The 21572-nt window shown below is 40.8% G+C and overlaps 1 protein-coding gene and 1 non-coding gene across 2 annotated transcripts; both read left to right on the top strand.

Moving 5' to 3' along the window:
* Nucleotides 1-571: 571 nt before the first annotated feature.
* TRNAY-GUA (transfer RNA tyrosine (anticodon GUA)) lies at nt 572-657 on the top strand. The gene is given in 2 exon segments: nt 572-608; nt 622-657. It is a non-coding gene; the product is annotated as a tRNA-Tyr (tRNA).
* Nucleotides 658-2278: 1621 nt separating this feature from the next.
* On the top strand, nt 2279-19457 carry LOC131220823 (probable ribose-5-phosphate isomerase 4, chloroplastic). The gene is made up of 10 exons (XM_058215669.1): nt 2279-2561; nt 5350-5477; nt 6382-6451; nt 6895-6999; nt 9158-9253; nt 9349-9405; nt 15623-15740; nt 17490-17556; nt 18761-18908; nt 19264-19457. Exons 1-9 carry the CDS (start codon nt 2409-2411, stop codon nt 18837-18839), a joined length of 873 nt encoding a protein of 290 aa, XP_058071652.1. The 5' UTR covers nt 2279-2408; the 3' UTR covers nt 18840-18908; nt 19264-19457.
* Nucleotides 19458-21572: the final 2115 nt, after the last annotated feature.

The following is a 21572-nucleotide window of genomic DNA, read 5'->3' on the forward strand; positions in this document are numbered from 1 at the left end:
GGATTGATGTTCTGGTATGCCATGACCATAAAGATTGGGTGCATGTCCACAGAATTCACAGTTCACCGGAGTTCTTTCGTGCTACTAGTTGCGGGGGGACACGTGGAGAGTCCAATCAGTCAATCTGGAACGTCCATTCAGTCAACAACCTACAATGGAGATGGTCAAGGTTGTTTATGGAAAATTGGTCTGATTGACAATCTGAGCCTTCCATTTGAAAGGCCCCACCAGTCTGTACAAATGCAACGCTGAGGATCGCCGAGTGAGAGGTCACAGGACCCTTTTCAGACACGTGCCAACAAGGCACTGGGGCTGGCAATAGGGCGGGCCTGGGCCCGGCAAAATCAACATTTTAAATATTCGGGCCCAGGCCCGCCCACTGCTAGGCCTTCGTAGTACAAGCGTGAGAGATCCAGACCATTAAATAGGAGGGTCTCAAGATAAACTTACATCCATCAGGCACGTGTGTGCTAATATCCTGCATGTGAATCAGTAATACTTTTCAAATTGTTCAGTTCTCATGAAATTTAAATGAAACAAGTAGAACTTTGAGCAATAATGCATCAACAAGCCGACCTTAGCTCAGTTGGTAGAGCGGAGGACTGTAGTGTGTTGCAGTTAATCCTTAGGTCGCTGGTTCGAATCCGGCAGGTCGGAAGTTTGTTTCTTTTTTGGTTTTTTCTGCTTTTTTCACAGACCATTTATCAGGTGGGTCCACAGTCCATTGTTTCTCTTTTACACACCATTGATCAGGTGGGCCTTGAAATTTTTGTTCCTTATTTAAGAGACCATTGATCAGGTGGGTCCCACAGTCTTTTGTTCCTTTAATCACAGACCACTTATCTGGTGGGTCCCAACAATCTTTTGTTCCTTATTTTATATACACCATTGGTCAGGTGGGCCTCGAGAATTTTTTTGGTTAGTCTCTGACAACTATTGATCAGATGGGTCCGATAGTTTCTTGGTACTCATTTTACATTCGGCAGGTGGGCCCAAGTCTTTTGTTGCTTTATTGGCCGTTGATTAGGTGGGCCCCAAATTTGAAATGCAGGTCGCTTTGCTTTTCTATTTTATTACATACATTTTTTTAACAGAACATTGATAAGGTGGGCCCCAACAGTCTTTTGTTCCTTTCTACATACCATTGATAAGGTGGCCTCCACAGCCGATATGCAGATCGGTTTTTTATTTTTATATTTTATTACTCATATCCTTTTCATGTGATCAGAATCATCGATCAGGTGGGCTCCACAGTGAATAGGGCAATCACCCTTGTCTTTTCTATTACATATATTCTTTGGATATAATCCAAACCTTTGATCCCATGGGCCACACAAGTGGATGGGCAGGTGGGATGTACCTTTTTTTTTTTCCTTTCTTTTATTATATAAATACATCCTTTGCATTTGGTCCACACTTCCATTGGGCCTAGGAATAGGCAGGTAGGATGTTATTTTTATTTTTTTCATTATCCATACGCAGAGGTGTGTCTAAACTGAGAGCTCCAGTCGGCTTCAAACAAGTTGCAAGCCATGTCAAGCTGATTTTTGCGTTCAAAAAATTTCAAGCCGAGTTGGAACTACACTGGCTTGACTAGAATCAACTCAGAATTTGACTTAAATTTCACTTTGTTCGAATTAATGCAACTTAGATCAAAGTTAATACATATTTAAATTTCTAAAACCTAAACTCAAACTCAAGTCATATGATTTAATTTAAGTTGGAAGATTGAGCTCCAACGCATTTCAGTTGACTTGAGCTGCTGATCAAGCTGAACTGAATTGACCAATTCAACTGAAGGATGGAGCTGAGCCGAGTTTTTTTATTTTTTAATTAACACACGCACCCACACCCCCACACACTCACGCTGGTGGAATTTCATCACCTGTGGTACTCGAACCCTTGACAGGGAGTTGAAACTCCCGGGAGTCTACCACCTGGGCGAGCGTAAGGACCCGAGCTGGGCTGAGTTTGAGCTGAAGTAGCTGGTTGGCCGAGTTGAGCTGAGCTGGCCAAGCTCGGCTCGGTTCGACTAGTGTACAGCTTACTAACCGTATCCTTTTCACATGATCCAAACCATCGATCCGGTGGGCCTCACAGTGGACGTGCAAATGGCCAAATTCTCAATTCAGATTGTTGTCTCTGATGGTCCCTACAGCATTGCAAACCACATGGAAGGGCCAAACCAAGGATCACCACATGGACGGTCCAAAATCATTAGACCATTTGCACATGGATGCAGGCCACACAATCACAAAGATCTTCCTCCCCGACTCTTAAAGCCTTAAAACTGGGCCCCACCCGTGATTGCGTCAGTATCCCACCGGCTCACGTTAGCAGATTACCCTTATCCCTTCTATAACGCCTCCATAATTCAAATCAGACCCCAGAAAAAAAGGATAACGGATATGGCATCGGTAGCTCTGCATTTCCCGCCAAGCTGCCGGAATTTTCCTTCCAAACCTCGCCGGAAATATTTCCCGCCAAAAACGTGGAGATGTCTGACGACGACGGCGAATGCGTCAGACGCCGATCCCCTTCTCGAAGCTGCCAAGCACACGGTAGGAGAATTACCATACAGCTCTTGGAATTTAGACCCTTATTTCTGCATCTGTCTTATAATTCTCTCTCTTCATACTCTCTAGACTGAATCCTGACCTTCCAAACCGAAGGATGTTCTGTGGATGGAACATATCCGGAAGCCATACCGATCGAACGATCTTAACTGTCTGATATAGCCCATTGAATTTGGACCACAGACCATTTTCTTTTTAACCGTACATTTTGATGGACAACGATCGGACGGTAACTGTGAATTTCGGGATGCACCGTGTCCCAAGTGGGGCCCACAAATTGGTTCGCCTGGATCGACATAAATATATGCGACGAGCATGTTGGATGATTCATCAACATCTAAAAAAGGGCAGAAACTGCACATAGTAGTCTATGCTAGTTAATATATGCAATTAGGAAATCAATAGAAGAAGTGAAATGGAATCCATGAAATTGTGGGTGTCGAGTATCCCGAAGTAATATTTAAGTTTGTGGACAGAATCTGTATATTTATATATTTTAATTTTGTAATTTGTGGGTTGTCTTAGTTGAACTTGCTTACAGTGGGGGGAAGAGGAAATCACAAATTGGAAACTTGTATTGAAGAGGGATTCTATCATAATTCAATCAAGATTGTTCAGATTGTTGGCCACATTGTAGATGGGCCACGGCCTGGAGATGTCACCGACTCATTGACACTAAACATCTGACTTTGCTTGTTGAATTTGAACCATTGATGGAGTTTCTTCCCAATCATTTAAGTTTTTGGGCACCGTCCATTACATGATCCGGATATGGACAGTCTAAATTGCATACATGTGTCCCAAGTGCATGGTGTGTGTCTACATGACTATGATTCACCGCATTGTACCCAATTATAATATAATTCTGATGGATTTGAAAATCAGAATTTCATGCTTTCATGTCAAATTCGGAAGTCATCAAGTATCTACTAAAAGACCCATCTTTTGGTGAAGTTATTAAAAAAAAAGAAGCTTCTTCTTAACATTATTTTTGGGGATTTAATTATGGTTTGCGTAGAAGTAGTTGTTTTGAGTCAATGCCATGGTGATAGAATTGAAACCCTCTACAATTTCATATTTTCTTATGTATCATTTATGTGGGAACAATGCCACTGAAATCACCAACCTTGCTACATTTTCCATTCGGAATGTGTGACCCGAATTGTGGGTCATTTGCAATCCAGATTGTTATTTTTACTGACTGAAGCTGATTAATTTGTAATTTAAAGTTGCATTTAGAATATAAAGATTTGTTCTTTGATTTATGCAATATCAGCCATATAATATTTGATTTATGCAATATCAGCCATATAATATGCATGCAAGATTTGTAACAATAACATTCATCATACGGTAATGTAAAGTACAGCACCAATTTGTACTGTCAGCAGTATTATGCATGCTAGTATGTATTGGAGCGACTCGCATGATCCTGCACCCAGTGTATCATGTATTGGAGGAAGTATGGGTACCTGTTCATGTACTGTGTACCAGAGCAACCCCGGATCTGGGTAACTTAGTCTAGGAATGTTGTCTTTGCCTTTCATTAACATTTCTTGCTTGATTCATGGTAGCATGAAGTAAGAATAGAAGCCAATTCAGGTGAGGGAGTTGGGTAGTGGTGGTTTTAAAAAAGATTTAAGAGCATGATTGCCAGCGAACATCTGCATACGCTAATTGTCATCATGGCCTTGTCCAAGCTGTTTGGGGTTGGCTTTGCTTTATTTATATTAATGAAATTTGCTATGATTTGCTACTCTTGGTGGGATCCCCATAGTGAGCAACTTCAAAGTTGTGGCCACTGGCTTGCTAACCAAAGGCATACGTGCTTTGTTGCCTAAGAGAGGGTCAACTATCTACTGCTTCCTTGCCCTTTTGCTTGGGGAATGTGGTGTTGTACCATTGGATTGTTCAGAGTCCCATGGGTTGTCCTATAGTTGCATGAAGCGTGAAGTGCCAACAGACTCGAGCGCGAGAGCAGGGGAGCGTCTATTTCAAACTGGTTTCAAGTATAAACAGGAAGCAGGAGCAGGAGCACAATTAGAAGGCAACTAAACGTTTTCATGGAATCAATCTGGAATTTGGTTACTAAGTGGTGCAATGAGGCTGTTCAACCAATTGGGATCCCATGGGCTATGCCATTTCAGCTTCACTTCATGGTCCAATTCTCAAATAATCATTCTAGTCAATTGCTAATTGAAATGCTTCCTCTTTGTGATTCACACTGCAACGAACAATCGGTGATAGGAACCATAAGCTCTTGATTTGAGTCATCTAACAATCCAAGGAATAGTATGGCTTCTGCACAATTAATACACTGAATGTGTGTGTGCGCATGCGTGAAAGTAAGAAATCCATAAATGTGAGTGTCGGGTCTCATAGTTGTTGTGTTCCAATTTCATACATCATTGTGGCCTCTACTAATGCGGTGATGCGGTCTATACTATCATGGAAATTCCTGTTTTGTATCTTGGTAAAACAGGATCCATAAAGTTGACCCCAAACAACTGGGAGATGACGAAGACGATGGCAATATTATTATGTATGGATTTTACATCTTAAATGTTTCATAGAATCTGATGCCGTGCCAGACAGCTCAGATTTATTCTGAAGTGTCTATGTTTTGAAACTCTAACACAGCTGGTTTCCTTTTTGTTCTTAATTTAACTATTTCTTCTCATGTATCAATTTTGTTTTGGTCTAGTACACTCACCTCTACCCAGTTTGCAAATTATTTGATTTGGAGCTTGTTACTTTGGGTGGTCTTATATAGGTGGATACTTACATCGAAAGTGGCACAGTGGTGGGACTTGGATCTGGCCGTGCTTCTGGCATGGTTATTCAGTATTTGGGTCAGCAACTTCGAAAAGGAGCTCTGAAAAATATAGTTGGGATCCCGACGTAAGCCTCTATCTGCTATCTCATTTGTCTTATGTAGCTTGGGTAATATGAGTATTCTTCTCTTAGTTTACCTTTGCTTCACAGTCCTATGGTAGTAGATTGTTTGATCATCAGGTCAAGGTATTCCGTAACGGTAATGGTGTCTGTAATGCCCACCATCATAACCTTTATGATATGGGCTGTTATGGCCCCCATAATGGTTATTACAGTCTCTCTCTCTCTCTCTCTCTCTCTCTCTCTCTCTCTCTCCGTTTTTTTTTTTTAAATTTTTTTAATTTTATTTAATTTAAAATTTAAAATTTAAAAAACCCCAAAAAATCTGAATCGGCCCTATAATGGACCCTTATGACCTTTACGAGAGGCGTAACGGGCCATTACAGGTCATTTTTTCTGTAAAGAGGCCATTATGGCCCTGTAACGTGTAACGGTTGCCACCGTTATCTTTACATAATGGCCTTTACAGCCCCATAATGGCCATTTTGGCACACCATGTGTTGGGTCAAGTCAGCAACTTAGTTGGATGGCAACAAATGTACAATAAGATGGATGGTAAAAAACTCCAATGGTTCATGCTCATTGTACATATGTGGCCCATCTAGTGATTAGATCAACCTAATTTTTATGACTGGGCATCTGCATGGTGGGGCCTACTTGAGGCTTTGATGTGGAGAATGTATGCCACATTGGCAAGTGTCCCAATTTGCTGAAAGAAAAGAAATGATACATTACCTCATTTTGTACTTGCAGCATCAGATCAATGGTCTGGATCATTGAGCCATGAACTGAACACCAAAGGATATCATGCATATTCTACTTCCTCTTCTTTCAATAGTGCTATGTTTCTTTAGTAGCTAACCATTACACACTCTCGTAATAATGTAGATATTCTGACTTGCAATGGCAGTTCCATTTCTAGTGCGAGTGAAGCAGCGAAAGCAGGAATTCCACTTGAACATTACCCAGATAGTCCTCAAGTGTGCACGAATTCTTATTGTCCATTAAGTTGGTTCCATTTATGTTGGGTTTTGTGAGTATTACATGTTTTAGACCATTCCCTTGAGGACTCTTTCCTGATTTTGATGGAAGTTGCCTTCCTTTTCTTTTCAAGCCTAGGATGTGTTTGGATGCTCAAGCGAACTGAATTGCGATAACTTATATTTGATGAAGTAGAAATGGCCAAAGTTGAATAGCCCCCCAAATTGAAATTACGATGGCTTCAAGTCCAACTTGAAACATGCGAAATTGCAAGTTGGTCTATGGTCATCATCATGAATTAAAATGTCGTTGCCCCTGCTCTTGTCATTCTTCTCTACCGAATTGAATCAGTACAAATGAGCATCCTAACCGCACCGTTAACAACTCAAGCGTGCTATTTCGGATGTACTAAAATGGGGTTCATTAATTTACTATTTTGTAGATTGATTTTGCTGTTAATGATGCCGATATTATAGAGGAGGGGACACTTACTGCTGTCATCGGTGGCCAGAAATTGCAGGGTGGTGAATCTTTACTTCAAGAGATGGTAAGTCACTGTGGTCATCTGTCTTGTTTCAGTGCCATTTTTGTCTGCGCCATGATTCTATAAAGATGTGGCCCACCTTTCAATGATCTGGAGATGGACCTCACTATGGAGAAACGATGCTCTGAAAAACTTCAGCGATGGACAATCTTAGCCATTGGATGGTGGACTTCCTCCTCTTGTATGTGGACCGTTGGTTGTATCATAATCTTAACCATCCATTCGTGGGCTGGCAATCAAATAGCTGTTTTTATATATATATATATATATATATATATATATATATATATATATATATATATATATATATATATATATATATATCGGAAGATTGTCGGTTGCTATCAGTGGTGGGTACAACAAGATCAACAATCTGGATCACTGAAAGGTGAGCCCAAGCTGTTCAGCATACTGATACAATCAGAAGGCCTGTGTTAATTATTTTTTTGTTGGTTCTCTTGGGCTCTTTTAAAAAGAAAAATAAAGAAGGGATTTTTACAGCAAAATTTTGCAGGAATAGGCGTTTTCCCAAAAAAAGTCATCATGAGCGTAAATTCCAGTGTGGTGCTTTTCAAGGGAGCAATTGCCTAAACGTCCTCATTTCCTTTTTTCTTTAAGAAGTGGTGAAGTCATGAATTTTGGGGTCCACATGGTATGTGTATGACATCCAACCCGTCCAACAAATGCACCCCATCATGAGGATCAAACGAAGCCAAAATCAGGTGGATCCAATCATAAGGTGATCCACACTAATAGAAACAATATGCACCACCCCAGAGCATCCGAATTCATGTGTAGCGTATCTGATGATTTGATCAGCCAGATTTTTGATTCATGCGATCCTCATGGTGGGATTCGTACGTTGAATGGGTTGGATGTCATACACAAACCAAATGGACCCCATCATTCTTGACTTTATCACTTTCTAAAGAAAAAATAAATATGAGAGGCATTTTGGTAATTGCTTTCCTCAAAAAGCACTGTCCAGAAATTTTGATTTGTGAAGGCATTATTTGGTAGAATCCTACTTCTTGAGGAATTTTGTGGTAAAAATCCCAATAAAGAACTGATATTTCCTTGTTATGAATCTCTTGGGGTGTTATAGATGAACAATGTGGAGGAATTTCAGGGTCCTGCTCATCAGCAAATGTGCAGGATTCAGTACATGTGGGGTCCATATTTCAGTGATTCAAACTGTTGATCTCATGCTATCTAAAATGAATTGGGGATTACTTAGAAATCTCTCAGTTTTTATATCCCACCCAATGATAATCAACCTTTTCTCAGTTTAAAAAGAATCTTCTGTACTTTTCTCTAAGCTGTCTATTTCTTAGCCACCATATTGAAGGGTTTGGATCTTCCAATCAGGAAGATTGGCGCTGTTTCCCATCCATGGTGGGTCCCATCAGATCAACAGTCCGGATCACTGAACCCCGGGCCCCAATTGTAAGGAATTCCTGTGAAACAGCAACCTATACATTTTTCTTTTGAGCAGGACCCCATAATTCCTCCAAAATGTGAATTATTCAATCTCTAATTTGACTTTAGGGTTTTTATTTTTTTGCCCTTCTCAAGAAATCTGGTTTTAGCAAACAGTGCCTCTAGGAGTTGATTACTGGAAACTGGAGAGTGCTTTTCAGATTCTGAAATGACCAAAGTGCCATCATCTAATTCTAAAAAGTATCAGTGCTGTCACGCATCATGGGGTCCACTTAGTATGTATATGACATCCAATGCACCGAACCAGTGAATCCCCCACAATGATCACACAAACAAAAAATCAGGCTGATCTAATTATTTGATGGGTCACATTTGAATTTGGGTGGTGTACATTGTTATCTATTTATTGTATGGCCCACCTGATAATTGGATCAATCTGATTTTTGGGTTTGTCTAATCAACATGGTGGGGTGCACCTCTTGGATGGGTTGTATGTCATACACACACCACCGCAGGCCCAACAAATGCTGGACTTCACCCCTTTTGACGAGAGCAGTTTGGTCATTTCATTCCTTAAAAAGCACTTTCCGGTACTTTTTTGTTAGTCAAGGTGTTGTTTTGTAAAATCAGAATTATCGAGGAACTTCACGGTAAAAGTCCCTTGACTTCATTTATTGGAGGAGAGAAGATGAAAATGAATTTTCTTTTGTTTCCCTTTCAGTCTATCATAAAAGCAGCCGGTAGACTTGCATTCATTGTTACTGAGATGCAGTATAAAAGAGATCTCGAAGGTTCTATCCCAGTTTTAGTTCAATCTGTAAGTTGTTTCATTATCTCTTTTTTGCATTTTACTGCCAATCACAACATAATCAATTGGTCTTTAACAATATAAAGCTATATGTTCCTTTTCAGGATAATTGGATGGAGACGGCAGAAGAAATAGATGACCTGTTTTTAGGGGATGCAGAGGTCTGCTTCTTTCACAACAGATTCTATTTCCCCCCCACAGATACTTGCATGGAAGCATTATATGAACCTCGGGTACTGAGTTCCTACAAGTGGGGTCCATGTTTGTCAATCCAGACGATTGACGTGATAGGCCATGCTATGGATAGACCTTGTCCTATAAATAGTCCAGACTGGACAATTCTAACCCTTCAATCAGTGACCTACAATAGATGATCAAGGAAGAAAATACAGCAAGTGTCTACAATCGATGGAAGAGGCTAAAGATTGGATGTCTAGGGTCTTCCAATTCAATAAGTTTATGGGGCATGGTCCATACACAGAGGGGCTAATTAGATGAATGGTTGGATGACTGGAGACATTTGGGTCCACTTGTTGAAACTCAGGGTCTAAGGATACCTGATGCAGGACATGAAATTTAAATATGATATGCAAGATTTCAGGCTTAGATCATATTAATTCAGAACAATCACATAATAATTCCACATCCCACACAAAAGCTCAAACATTTAATTAAGGGGAATCTATGTGGGTCCAGGCCTACTCAGGTTAGGGCTGGATCAATAAAAATTATGAACCAAACGATACTCAAAGGGAAATAGAAATCATCCACACATGCATGTCAATCAATCCTTAATCCAAGGAGTTCACCAATTTCAAATCAAGGAACCCTAGGGTGAGAGAAGGGGTAGAAATTGGGGATTTAGAACAATCTAGTGTTAGGGTTAGGGAAATCAGATGAGAGAGGTGTGAAAGAGATGGGAAAAAAACCTGGAACCAACTCGCGTCCGTGGACAGCAAGGAGGGGGCGTTGACGCACGTGCGCTGATGGTTGGCCGCACATGCATGGGGCCCACGAACCGAAAAAGGGCTCTCTTGGGTCTGGTCGGCCAGACCTGGGCTTCAAAACCCCAAAATCTCATGTTGATCCGACAAACGGCCTCGGCGTGGTGTTCCGCCAAAGTTTTAGCCCTTCTGCCAAATTTTGGAAACTGGCTGTAGGGAGAAGATCTGCTGCAAAAACTGATGAATTTGAAGTAAGGATGATTATAGAAGGTGAGAAATATGGATGGATGAAGGTAGGGGCAGATGAGGATAGATGTGGCTTCACACCACGGTAGTTAGTCCTTCGAAAAGGGAGGGTTTCGCACCTACTTGAATTTTTCCACAACTCAGAAACTCAGAGAGTAGAAAAAAAGTTGCAGGAATTTTTATTAAACTTCAATTAATCAAAAAAACTACAAGGGGTGCCTATTTATAAGAAAACTCTATACTCCAAAACTCGCGTCATGTGTGCAACCTATTTTTTGGGGATGAAGTAAACTAAAATAAAAACTAATCAAAGAAATTTAAAGCGTTTATGATGTTCTAAATAATTTAAATAAGCAAAACCTAAAGTATGAACTTAATTTGACTAGTGGGCCACGATCATGAGATCCTATGATAGGCTTTTCTTGACTTTCGGGTCCGCTCTTTGAATCAAAACTCCGTCTTCTAACTAGGAAGCTTTCCCTGGATGTCGGCATCGAGCTAGATCGACGGTGGGGCCCTCCCTCTCCTTCCGTACGTGCGTAGGGGGCGGCGTGTGTGCGCTTGTGTGCGTGATGTCCCCATCAGTACCATGTGTCCTTGGGTTAAGGATCATACAATTCCTTTATAAAACAATTATAGGCAATGAAAAATATTAAGATGCTTTTGGGATAATATTCTTTTTGACATTGCACTAGGCAGTAATGGATATTGAATTATACTAATTGAAAAAACATTGGACAATGAAAAAGAATAAGACGCTTTTGACAATGTGGTATTCTTTTTTGACATGGCATTTAGGCAGTAGTAGAGAATGAATTGTGCTAAACTATAACAATAATAAATTATTATTATCATTATTACTATTATTAATAAACAATAGAGAATGAATATAGTTATTTTGAATCACTTCTTTGAACATGTTAGAGTGAGTAAACTAGTTTGTGGTTCCTCTTGAATTTTTTAGGGGCTGTTTGGATGGTGGGAGTTATTATTTCTAGGGAGTGGTCAATCTTGGACTCTTTACTCTTGAGATTTACATATCTATTTTGCTTGGTTGACATATGGACTCATGAATCTAGAAATTTATGAATTTGATATTTGGTTGACAAATTTTAAAAGAAAGAGAAAAGATATTAAAAAAATCAAAAAAGAAAGAAAGAAGCAAAGTGGATGGATGCCAGCTACAAATCAAGTGTATGAGCATCAAAGATTAAAGGGGTGTTGTTGTGTATGGGGTTGGTCAGTCCTTGGATTGTCCAATAACACCTTTTTAGTAGGTTTTTCAATCCCAACCTTTTGGGAGTGGGGGTTGGAAGACTCTATTGGATTGTGGACTTGAAAACCAATCAATCTTTGTTGGATTATGTGTTTAGTAATATTGGTATTGGAAATTGACACCGGGATGAACGTGATGAGGTTGATCACCGTCTCAAGGATAACTACTCCAAATCCACGGAGCTTCTCTGGACTCCTCACAGAGACTTCTTGAATCCACGAGGAAAAAAGCAAGAAAAATAGAAATAAATTCTATAAAATTCGTAATTTGATTGATTAATGAAATAAATGAGTCTACAACCCTTTAAATAGGGATACCAAGCCTTGGAAGAAATTTTGGAATTTAACTACAACTTAAACTCCCTAAAATTCGTAAATTACTATAAATAGTAAATTTACTTTTTATAGTAAGTGTCCTATGTGGTTTAACTACGTTATTCTCCTAATTATTCTAAGCAATTTTCATGTTGGACACAACTCCTAAAGCCCAACAGATGAAGAGTTATAATCAAACTAAAACTTACTAAAAATAGTAAAAACGTAAATAAACATGGAATTTGACCATCGATATGATGGAATCTCGCAAATTCGGTGTGGGCAACCCAGCCTGCCCAGGTTGGTTGGCTAAAGTAGCTCGTCCTACCCCAAAACCATACATGGTATGTTAGGTAACTCATTCCGGTTTGCGAGATATGCCTGTTTTAAGATTCTGATGGTCTTGATGACTTCTGCCTCCTATCGAGCCTTCTCTGATCTATCTTGGACATGAAAGTGTCTGCAGCCCACTCTACATCAGAAATGCCTAAAATATCCCTCATATAACCATAGGGAAGTGATGGGGCCCTTTGTCATTGAGGAGGGGCAATTTGGTAAATAACCAAATTGGAGAGCACAAGGAGGTTCCATCATTTTCCACCTTGATAGAGAGAAATAGGACAGCTTCCGTAAATAGAACTTTGGCTTGAATATTTTTCTTCTTTGGATTTCCGCAATTGAAGGTAAAGGGGTGATCATCTTCTTTTTCTATTTATTTTGATCATCTTTATATATGAAAATCAGATTCTTGTTTTTCGCTTTTGATATACATGTTCAAATGGCCTATCTTTGGTGGAGGTTTCCATTGATGTAGCATTACAGACTAATCAATCTTGAGATTGATCAATCCCTAGAGGCCCAAACATCATATTCGAAACAAATTCTTGGTTTCGCAATCCATAATTGATGAAAGGATCCAAACGTCCCCATTAGCAAACGAAAAATAAAATAAAATCACTACCATGACACAATGATCAAAGGCGTGATTGGGGTCCACCACCATTTTATGCTTTTTTAAAAAAAATAAAATAAAATAAAATAAAATTTTACACACGCACACACATCCCCACACACTCACGCCGTAGTGGGCTTTCACCATCTATGGATACTCGAACCCTTGAGCGGGTGTTGAAACTCCCGAGAGTCTACCACCAGAGCAAGAGCAAGGATCTTTTGGACCATTTTATGCTTTCCAATTGTGTCAACATTGAGTCCTTTCGACCGGTGACCTTACGAGCATCTTTACGTAAAAAATTGACTAGGGTGCCAAATTGGGGGGCACTTCCAGTTCCCTTTTTTTAGCGTGCCAAATCGAAGATCTTCATGCACCAAAGATGTATGTAGGGTTTGGAGAAGAACTACTACAAACGGCTGCATAGACTTCCAGATGTGGTCACTCATCAATAGATGGTTAGTGAGGCCTACCTATTGATTAATCTAGGAAGTGCATCAAGCTGAAGGTCTTTATTTACCCAAAAGACATGTATGAAGTTTAGATTTGTTTTGATGTCAAATTCATGCCACAATTGTCCAACAACAATCAGTTGTTGAGAGATGGATAGTGGGGCCCACCCATTGATCTACTCAGGGAAGTGTGCTAGGTTGAATCATGAGTGTAACTGAAGACGTGAAGTTTGGAGTGAACCTAATGTCAAATTCATGCTGAAATGGTCCAGCTATAGTCACTCATTGAGAGAGGGCCAGTGGGGGCCACCCATCAATCTGCTCTGGCAAGCGCACCAGATTGAAGATTTATTACCGAAGACGTGAAGTTTGGAGTTGATCTGATGTCAAATTCATGTTGAAATGGTCTGCTAGGTCGCTCATCGAGAGACGGCCAGTGGTGCTCGCCCATTGATCTGCTTTAGGAAGCACACTAGGTTGAAGGTCTTGATCTTCCGAAGACATGTGAATTTTGGAGCCAGTCTGATAACAAATTCATGATGAAATGGTCCTGTTACTGCAATTGATCGAGAGATGGCCAGTGGGGTCCACCCGTCGATTTATTCTGGGAAGCGCATCACCTGCCAGGTTGAAGTCTTTATGTTTAGAAGAGTCCACTGTTGTCATAATCGTTATCATATTAATAGTAATAGGGGTTGGATTGTTCTGAATCGCAAATGTTATCGTAAATCATAAATTTTTTTATTTTTTATTTTTCAATTTCTTACAAAGTTAGAAAAGAACTGGATTTTTTATTATATAAGTATGAAAGTAAGAAACACATCAATGGTTTGTTTTCCATCAATATGCATCAAGAAAAGTAACAAATCATGACAGTATCAATTGTGAACCTGAATAAAGGGTGTCTTATGTGTCATAATCACTCGAAATAAACTTTAAATCATTCCACCCTTTCACATTTTATATATAGTGTTTTTTTTGGAAGGCAAGGAAAACAGTTATTATTTCCAAAAGGGTGCACAACCCAAAAATACATGAGGGGGCCCACACCCAGGCTAGGAGAGGAGAAAGAAGGGAGGAAGAAAGAAAAAATAGAAAGAAAAGGAAAAGGAGATGCTCGCTTCTCAGGGAGAGAGCAAGCCCTCACCCCAGGGAAGAGGGGACCAGACAAGCACAGCTAACCCTCTAGGGCTAGGGATACATGGAGTACAGAATTAGCGAAGCTAACTCAGCAGAAGCAATGATATGAGGGAGGCTATTAGCTGGGGCAGTTGCAAGCTAGATAAGATAGCCTTCTTGCGCCTGCTAACAATCTTCACTATTCCTCCAGGGGAAGAAGCATGTGATGCACGGTGCAGGCAAAGAGCTGCATACTCCAAGAAGAAGATAGAGGATCCTGAATGGCCGCACGACAGTCCTTGTTGTGAACTTAAAAAAGAATGCATGAAATCATAGCAGAAGAAAGTCTAAGAAGGCCATATAATGAAATGTGGAGGCTCTTATCCATAAGCCCTTGGCTATCAACCTCAGAAATAGCTCCCCAAACGATTCTCGAGGAAGGTGAGAAGCAAAGGAGCCCAACCTTAGTGTTGCTAGTCTCAGCACAGGCAATGGACTAGCAATATGTTCAGGTGACCTAGGGGATTGGAACACTATGGGTGGGGATTCTACGGAGAATGTTAATAGCAGTTGGTAAGTTCCAAGCTGCAGAGGTGCTTTCCGAAGAGATCATTGCAATAGGTCCCAAAATAAAAATAGCACTATTGCATAGTTTCAAAAAGAAAACAAGTTCTGAAGAAACCTTCTGATGTCTTCAAGGTAATACCATATTGACCTCAATGGCATCATTGCACAGTTAGAAGGCATATCAAGCGAAAGAGCTGAATCACTATCAATATTCCATATGTAACTTGAATACTAGATGCCCTGTGAAGCTAGTGACCAACATAACTGAGAAAATTCAATACCATGTGCAGAATAATGCTGTTTATGCACCATGCAGTTACAGGTTTTGTAGTAGGTGATTGATATCTACATCCTTCTCTGATTGATAATATACCCTTGCTTCTACTTTTCTTAATCCAATAGTACAATTGACAGTTTTATTCTTTATCGATAGTAAACGATATGTTTTGGACATAAAATCCGACAAATTAAGTTCTTTTTTTTTTTTTTTTTCTCGAAATCTTTGAAGGTGTGGAGAAGACCGACTATTGGACTTGCAGGTCCTATGGGAGGGGAGTTCCCATTGGTTACAAGAGAAGGACACAATGTTCTTGATCTCATTTTCACTTCTCCAATAGCAGATCTAGGTATGCAGTTACCCTCATGAAAATTCATTGTGGAATTTTAGCTCTTTCTTTTCAAGATATTCTTCTTCTTCTTTTTGTTTTAATTTTTTATTTTTATTTTCCAATCTAGCTATTAGAAACTATTGCCTTGTTTGGATTGGTGGAAATAAAGAAAGTAATTGTGGAAATGAAGTCAATTTCCTTAGATGCAACAGTTTCCCTCGTTTATGAAAGATTGGAGAATTGAGGAAATTAAATTCCTTTTCATCAGATTTCCCTAGATTCCTTCTATAAAGGGTCATTTCCTTTTCCACTCTTGGACCTAAAGAAAAGGAAATTTTTTCCATAGTTCTCCTCAGTTGTTATGTTTTCCTTTCCTCATCTACTTTTTGGTTTCCGCCAATCCAAACAGGCCCTATGTGAATACTAGCAACCATAGTTCATGAATGACTAGGCTACAGGCTTCATGCACTAGGGCTTGTTTGTTTTGGAGGATTACTGGCACAAGAAAATCAATTAAGATTTTCATTGTTTGTATTGCATGAATAACGGAGGAATCCCCGTTTTGATTTCCATAGATTCCACCAACCATATGCATTAACAAGTATTGGAAAATGGTTGCTTTGGTTGATTTCTTTTCAAGCCATAGATATGAGGTGACTGTTTAGCTTCAAATTTCCTGCCCATATCCCGTGTTATGAAGGAATTCAATATTTGGAAACTGCAATCCAAACATTAGAAACAGACAATGATTACAGAATTCTTCAATTCATTCCTTGAAAAACGAATAATACTTTTCGTCTTTTCCTTCCACTGCATTTTTGAAGCCGAGAAACCCAAATAGAGTTCTTCATTTCAACACCTGTTAATCCTCCAAAACAAACAGCCCCTTATGTTTCCTACATGATCTCATTGCTTATGCCTAAGCTATCTATTTCCATATTCGTGGCACACATATATGACATCTGAACCATTCATATTCTGGGTCACGCTGTGGATGGCTGCATCTCTAAAGCACACCGTAAGTGGGAGGATCCTAGCTGCCAATTGGAGAAGTTGATGATTAAAAGTAGCAATTATAAAAGAGCTGGCGTTCAATGTATTAGGGTTCATGGGTCAACTAGTGAGCCAAGCCATTCAGGTCAATAGAATGGGCCTAGTCCATGGGTCAACTAGTGGGCCAAATCATATGGTTTAGCAGAGTGGGCCTATCCAATTAATCAATTATTAATTGGCTAGGCCCGCTTTGTTGACCCAAATGATTTGACCCACTAGCTGACCCATGGACTAGGTCCATTTTACTGACCCGAATGGCTTGGCCCACTAGTTGACCCATTGACCCTAACACAATGGGCATAAAGTCCTCTAGCTGGCAGCTAGGGTCATCTGACCAATCCGATCTCTTTGATGCCAAGAGTCCAATCGGTGCTATGATCGTCTAACCAGTCTGAAATCTGGTATGTGGCCTGTCTGTGGATGGACCCGAGAGACGAACAGTGTTTCTCGTTCAAGTGTACCATATGTGCGGAGATAGAATTTTTTATATTTATTTATTTTTACACACGCACTCACACCCCACACACACCACAGAGATAGAATGCTTGATTACTTAGATATATAAGCATTTAACACTAGACGAGTGAACACTTGATAATTTCCATACATTTGAATGCATGTGATCATTATTCCCCTCATAGATCCATTTTGAATTCTTATTTATTTGGTTCCTAACCTTGCCATGTGATATGCCAAACTTTCAATGGATTTCAGCTCAAGTAGCCGAAAGCTTAGATAAAATCGATGGTGTTGTGGACCATGGTGTAATAAGCGGCATTCCGTAAATTCCTAATCCTCTTTTGAAAGCTTAAGTAGTACATTATTATTATTTTTATTTATTTTTTCCACAGTGAGGAATATGAATGGGACACACAAGAGCCCCGTGCATATGCTGATGTGGCACACATGTGAGGGTCTGGGTCTTTCATCTGATGGTTGGCCTATTGTGAAGATGGCCTGGGCCAAAATTCAGGCTGGTGCAGTTTAGTCATCAGGTTGGGCCACAGGTGCATGCGAACACGCGGACCATTTTTCTCACATGACTGTGGCCCACCTGATGAGTTCGCTCCCCGATTCTTGTCCATGGCATGTCCCCGGTAGTCTTCACATGATAAACAGCTCCAATTTTGCACACGAGTTCCACATTGGCATGGGTGTTGTGAGGCCTCTCTGCCATCTTGCTGTATGTGCAGGTCCTGTTAGCAGGGCTATCAAGTGTCTGAATGATGTCTAGTTCCAAAATGTGGGTCCCATTGTGGAAGGATCATAGGGCTGAAAAATCTGCGAGATGAGTCTGAATCATGTTTAATTCCAAGTCATGGGTTCCATTATGGATGCTGCATAGCCCAAAAATCCATGTGGATGGAGAGTAGCCCAAAATTCCACTGATTGACCATTCCTCACCATTTGATTTTATCTTTTGAATTTGGACAGTGTGAGTCGCTGGCCATTTTGTCTACTTCTCATTTGACAACTACTAATGAGAAAGTTACCATCATCCCATCAATGTGATTTCTGGGCCATGGTATATTCACCATTGGGACCCATGATTTGTACTGTCGAGGCACATGCCATGTGTGAGGCATGGTTAAAAGACTCGGTGACTCAGATTGACTCGTTTGGCACTGAGTCGAGTCATGACTAGCCTGAGTAGGAGCTGAATTGGCATGACTCGACTGCCTTGGGGGTGACTCGTGGTGTCGAACTGGACCAGTCCAACTGAGTCCGAGTTGCACCCGACTTGGACGAGTCACAAAACTGTAGATCTAAAACCCGACAACTCAACTTGAATTGTTTTGGGCCAAGTTGTCCTGTAAACTCAGTAATCTACAACACTCAGCCATAGATCTAGTCAACCTGGCCTCAACTCAGTTAATTCACACTTGACTTGGTCAACTCAAACCGAGTCATTCGAAGATGGTTAGCCCGTATGTCGTTCAAATGCTTCGTAAAAAATCTGATGTGTTTTCCTGGATAATCTGCAGCTGCATTGCAGTGATTGCTTCAAAAGACGGGTTGCAAATAGTCGATAGTTTGCCGAGCAGTGTGATCAAGGGACTGTAATCTTCACAACCAACATCATAGTCAATTATTCTACCTTCATATATCTGCACAAGTAATCTTCCTAAGCAGGTAACGAATCTGAGACAATTTCCTTTCGCATCATCACTTAAAAGGAGAATTTTAACATCCTTTATCCAAGGAACACATGGTATACTTAATAATTTTGTACTAGTGGGGCCCATGGTTTGTCAATCCAGGTTGTTGGTCTGATGGACATGGTCCATCCCCAATTGGGTGGCTAGGATCTTTCAATCTGGAACATTTTTTGGGACATGGTCCATCCCCAATTGGGCCCATCAGACCAACCTTCTTGAATGCTAAACCATGAGCATGCCATGCATATCTTCTGGTGGAGGATAATATATAAATTCCTATGTTAACCAAGAGCAGACGGCCGTTGATCAGTTATCTTCTGCCTTTGCAGGATTTCAACCTGTGTGGTCCACTCAAGATGGTCAGCCACAAACTTAGCGGTGATAGGTAAGTGTTGTAACCTATACATTACTCTCTCATTTGGTAGCTTATTTCTCAAGTGTATACCGTTTCTTAGCTGTGCTTATCCTCTCTAATGAAAATCCTGTATCTTCACCTTTGAAAAATGAGGCAATGTGTTGGGTCCGTCCATGGTCAGCTGGATTGAAGCAGGCTAGAAAATGTGGCCTATTTAAGTAAATGTCCCAGCTTAGATGGGATCCTATCCAATCTGATTTGCTTAGACTACACACACGTGCAATAAAGATTGTGTATATGCCACACATTTGTTAGCATGGCAGGTACGTGCCAGAACTAGTCCATCCATCATGGTTAGAGCTGGGCACGAGAAGACATGACACGGCAAACTCGACTCGTTCAGACCCGACTTGATCCGAACTGAAGTCTCCAATCTGAACTCAAATCGAGTCAGGTCGATTTGACCCGAAATCCAACTCGGTACTGACTTGACTCGATCCAAAACTGGACTCGTCTCTCTCTCTCTCTCTCTCTCTCTCTATACACACACACGGAAACGCTCACCTGCGAACCAGTCGTACGTACTGCATACAAACTTTTTTGATGGGTTGTTCGTACGTACTACATACGAACTTTTTTGAGAACCCATCATATGTGATGTGGATCCAAAATCTGAACCGTTCATGTGAAGCAGCACCTTGTGAAACCTCCCGGGACCAAGTTTTACTTTGATCTAAAACTTTGATGGGCCATGAAAAATGAAAACAGTTTCCTCCCTTGATTTGCATTTCTCTTTGCTATGGCCCACCAAAATTTTAGATCAGGGTGAAAATTTGTTACAAGGGGTTTCATGGGATTCCGCATCATATGGACCGTTCAGATTAGACACCCATGACACGTGTGCAAAGGTGCGCACGTGCGTAGGTGCGCAGGGGAGCATGACTCTCTCTCTCTCTCTCTCTCTCTCTCTCTCTCTCTCTCTCTCTCTCTATATATATATATATATATATATATAAACTCAAATCTGACATTTCGTGATCTGAGATGCCGTGTAGCTGGAGAGGCTGCAATTCTGGCAAGTGCACCTAGCCCTAGGTTTTGAGTTGTGATTTCAGCCTGTGAATAGACTTGGTGCCGACTTGACTCGACCCGACTCGGTACTTGTGATCGGGTTGGACTTGGTCCGGATTAGTCCAGGCTAAAACAAGACTCGGATCGGTTCAAGCATGCTGGACTCGGTCCCAAGTTTGGTCGAGTTTGGGTCAGGTCTATTTCAAAACCAGATCAAATTGTGTCAGCCCTAATTCGGTCCAACTTGACTCAATGCCCAGCTCTAAATTCACGGTAGTCTGACATTGTACATGTTTTCTGAAAAATAAAATTTGATCCAATCAGCATGTGGGCCCTACCATTGGAAACAGTTGAATGGGTTAGAAAACTTCAGCTAAGTTTTTCAGAGTGGACATTTGTTTTGCAAACTGTGGCCCACCTGATCAATGGACCAATCTGAGTTTTCAGTCGTCTTTCGATTCATCTGATTCGTTGTTTGGGTTCATGACCTAAGCACTGTGGGCCCCACAGTGATGTTTTATTTGTTACCCAACCTGTTCATATGGCCACACGATCAGGTAGAGGCATCACTACGTAGTGGGTGGGACGAGTGTTTCATTACTTCTTCTCGAGAAGGAACCAATCCCATGACTTTGACTTCCTGGCCCAACCGGTCTCCAGTGTAGTAATCGACTTATTAGGCGACCCTCTTATGAAATGATCAGATCAATCCTGGTAACAACCAACGCCGGGAACAACTGTCTCTTTGAATGCTTTCCCTGATCCTAGACTTAAATAATCAAAAAGTGGATGAAGAGAAAACACAAATATAAGCTTGATCCAAAACTTCTGTGGCCCTCCAGGAACTTTTCAACGGTAGGAATTGAGTCCCACTTTATTATTATTATTATTATTATTATTATTTTGGTGGTGTGGTCCGTTTGAGCTTTGGATCTGCATTATTTTTGGGCTCATGCCTAAAATGAGCTGGCAAAACGGATGGACGACACTGATAAAACACATACTTTAAGCTGGGCCACAGAGGTTGGGCCACGTCGTGCTACAGGGATATCCCTGTGGTGGGTGCCGCAGGCAATCCGCCGTGAGAGGGCCGAGGTTGTTGGGAATAATAGAAAAATTGAGGACAAAGTTGCCTCTGCAGGCCCACATGAAGTTCCGATGATTGGAAGCTATGTGGGGCCCACAGATATTCCAGTGAGAAATCCGCTCCGT

Source organism: Magnolia sinica, chromosome 12 (genome assembly GCF_029962835.1).
Source record: "Magnolia sinica isolate HGM2019 chromosome 12, MsV1, whole genome shotgun sequence".
Classification (NCBI taxonomy): domain Eukaryota; kingdom Viridiplantae; phylum Streptophyta; class Magnoliopsida; order Magnoliales; family Magnoliaceae; genus Magnolia; species Magnolia sinica.

What these genes read in the sequence shown, in the direction of transcription:
- LOC131220823 (XM_058215669.1), top strand. Translation starts at nt 2,409, where the DNA reads ATGGCATCGGTAGCTCTGCATTTCCCGCCAAGCTGCCGGAATTTTCCT. An exon ending in TTCTCCAATAGCAGATCTAG is followed by an intron (nt 15,741 to 17,489) that starts GTATGCAGTTAC and finishes AATGGATTTCAG; the next exon opens with CTCAAGTAGCCGAAAGCTTA. An exon ending in GGTGTAATAAGCGGCATTCC is followed by an intron (nt 17,557 to 18,760) that starts GTAAATTCCTAA and finishes GATAATCTGCAG; the next exon opens with CTGCATTGCAGTGATTGCTT.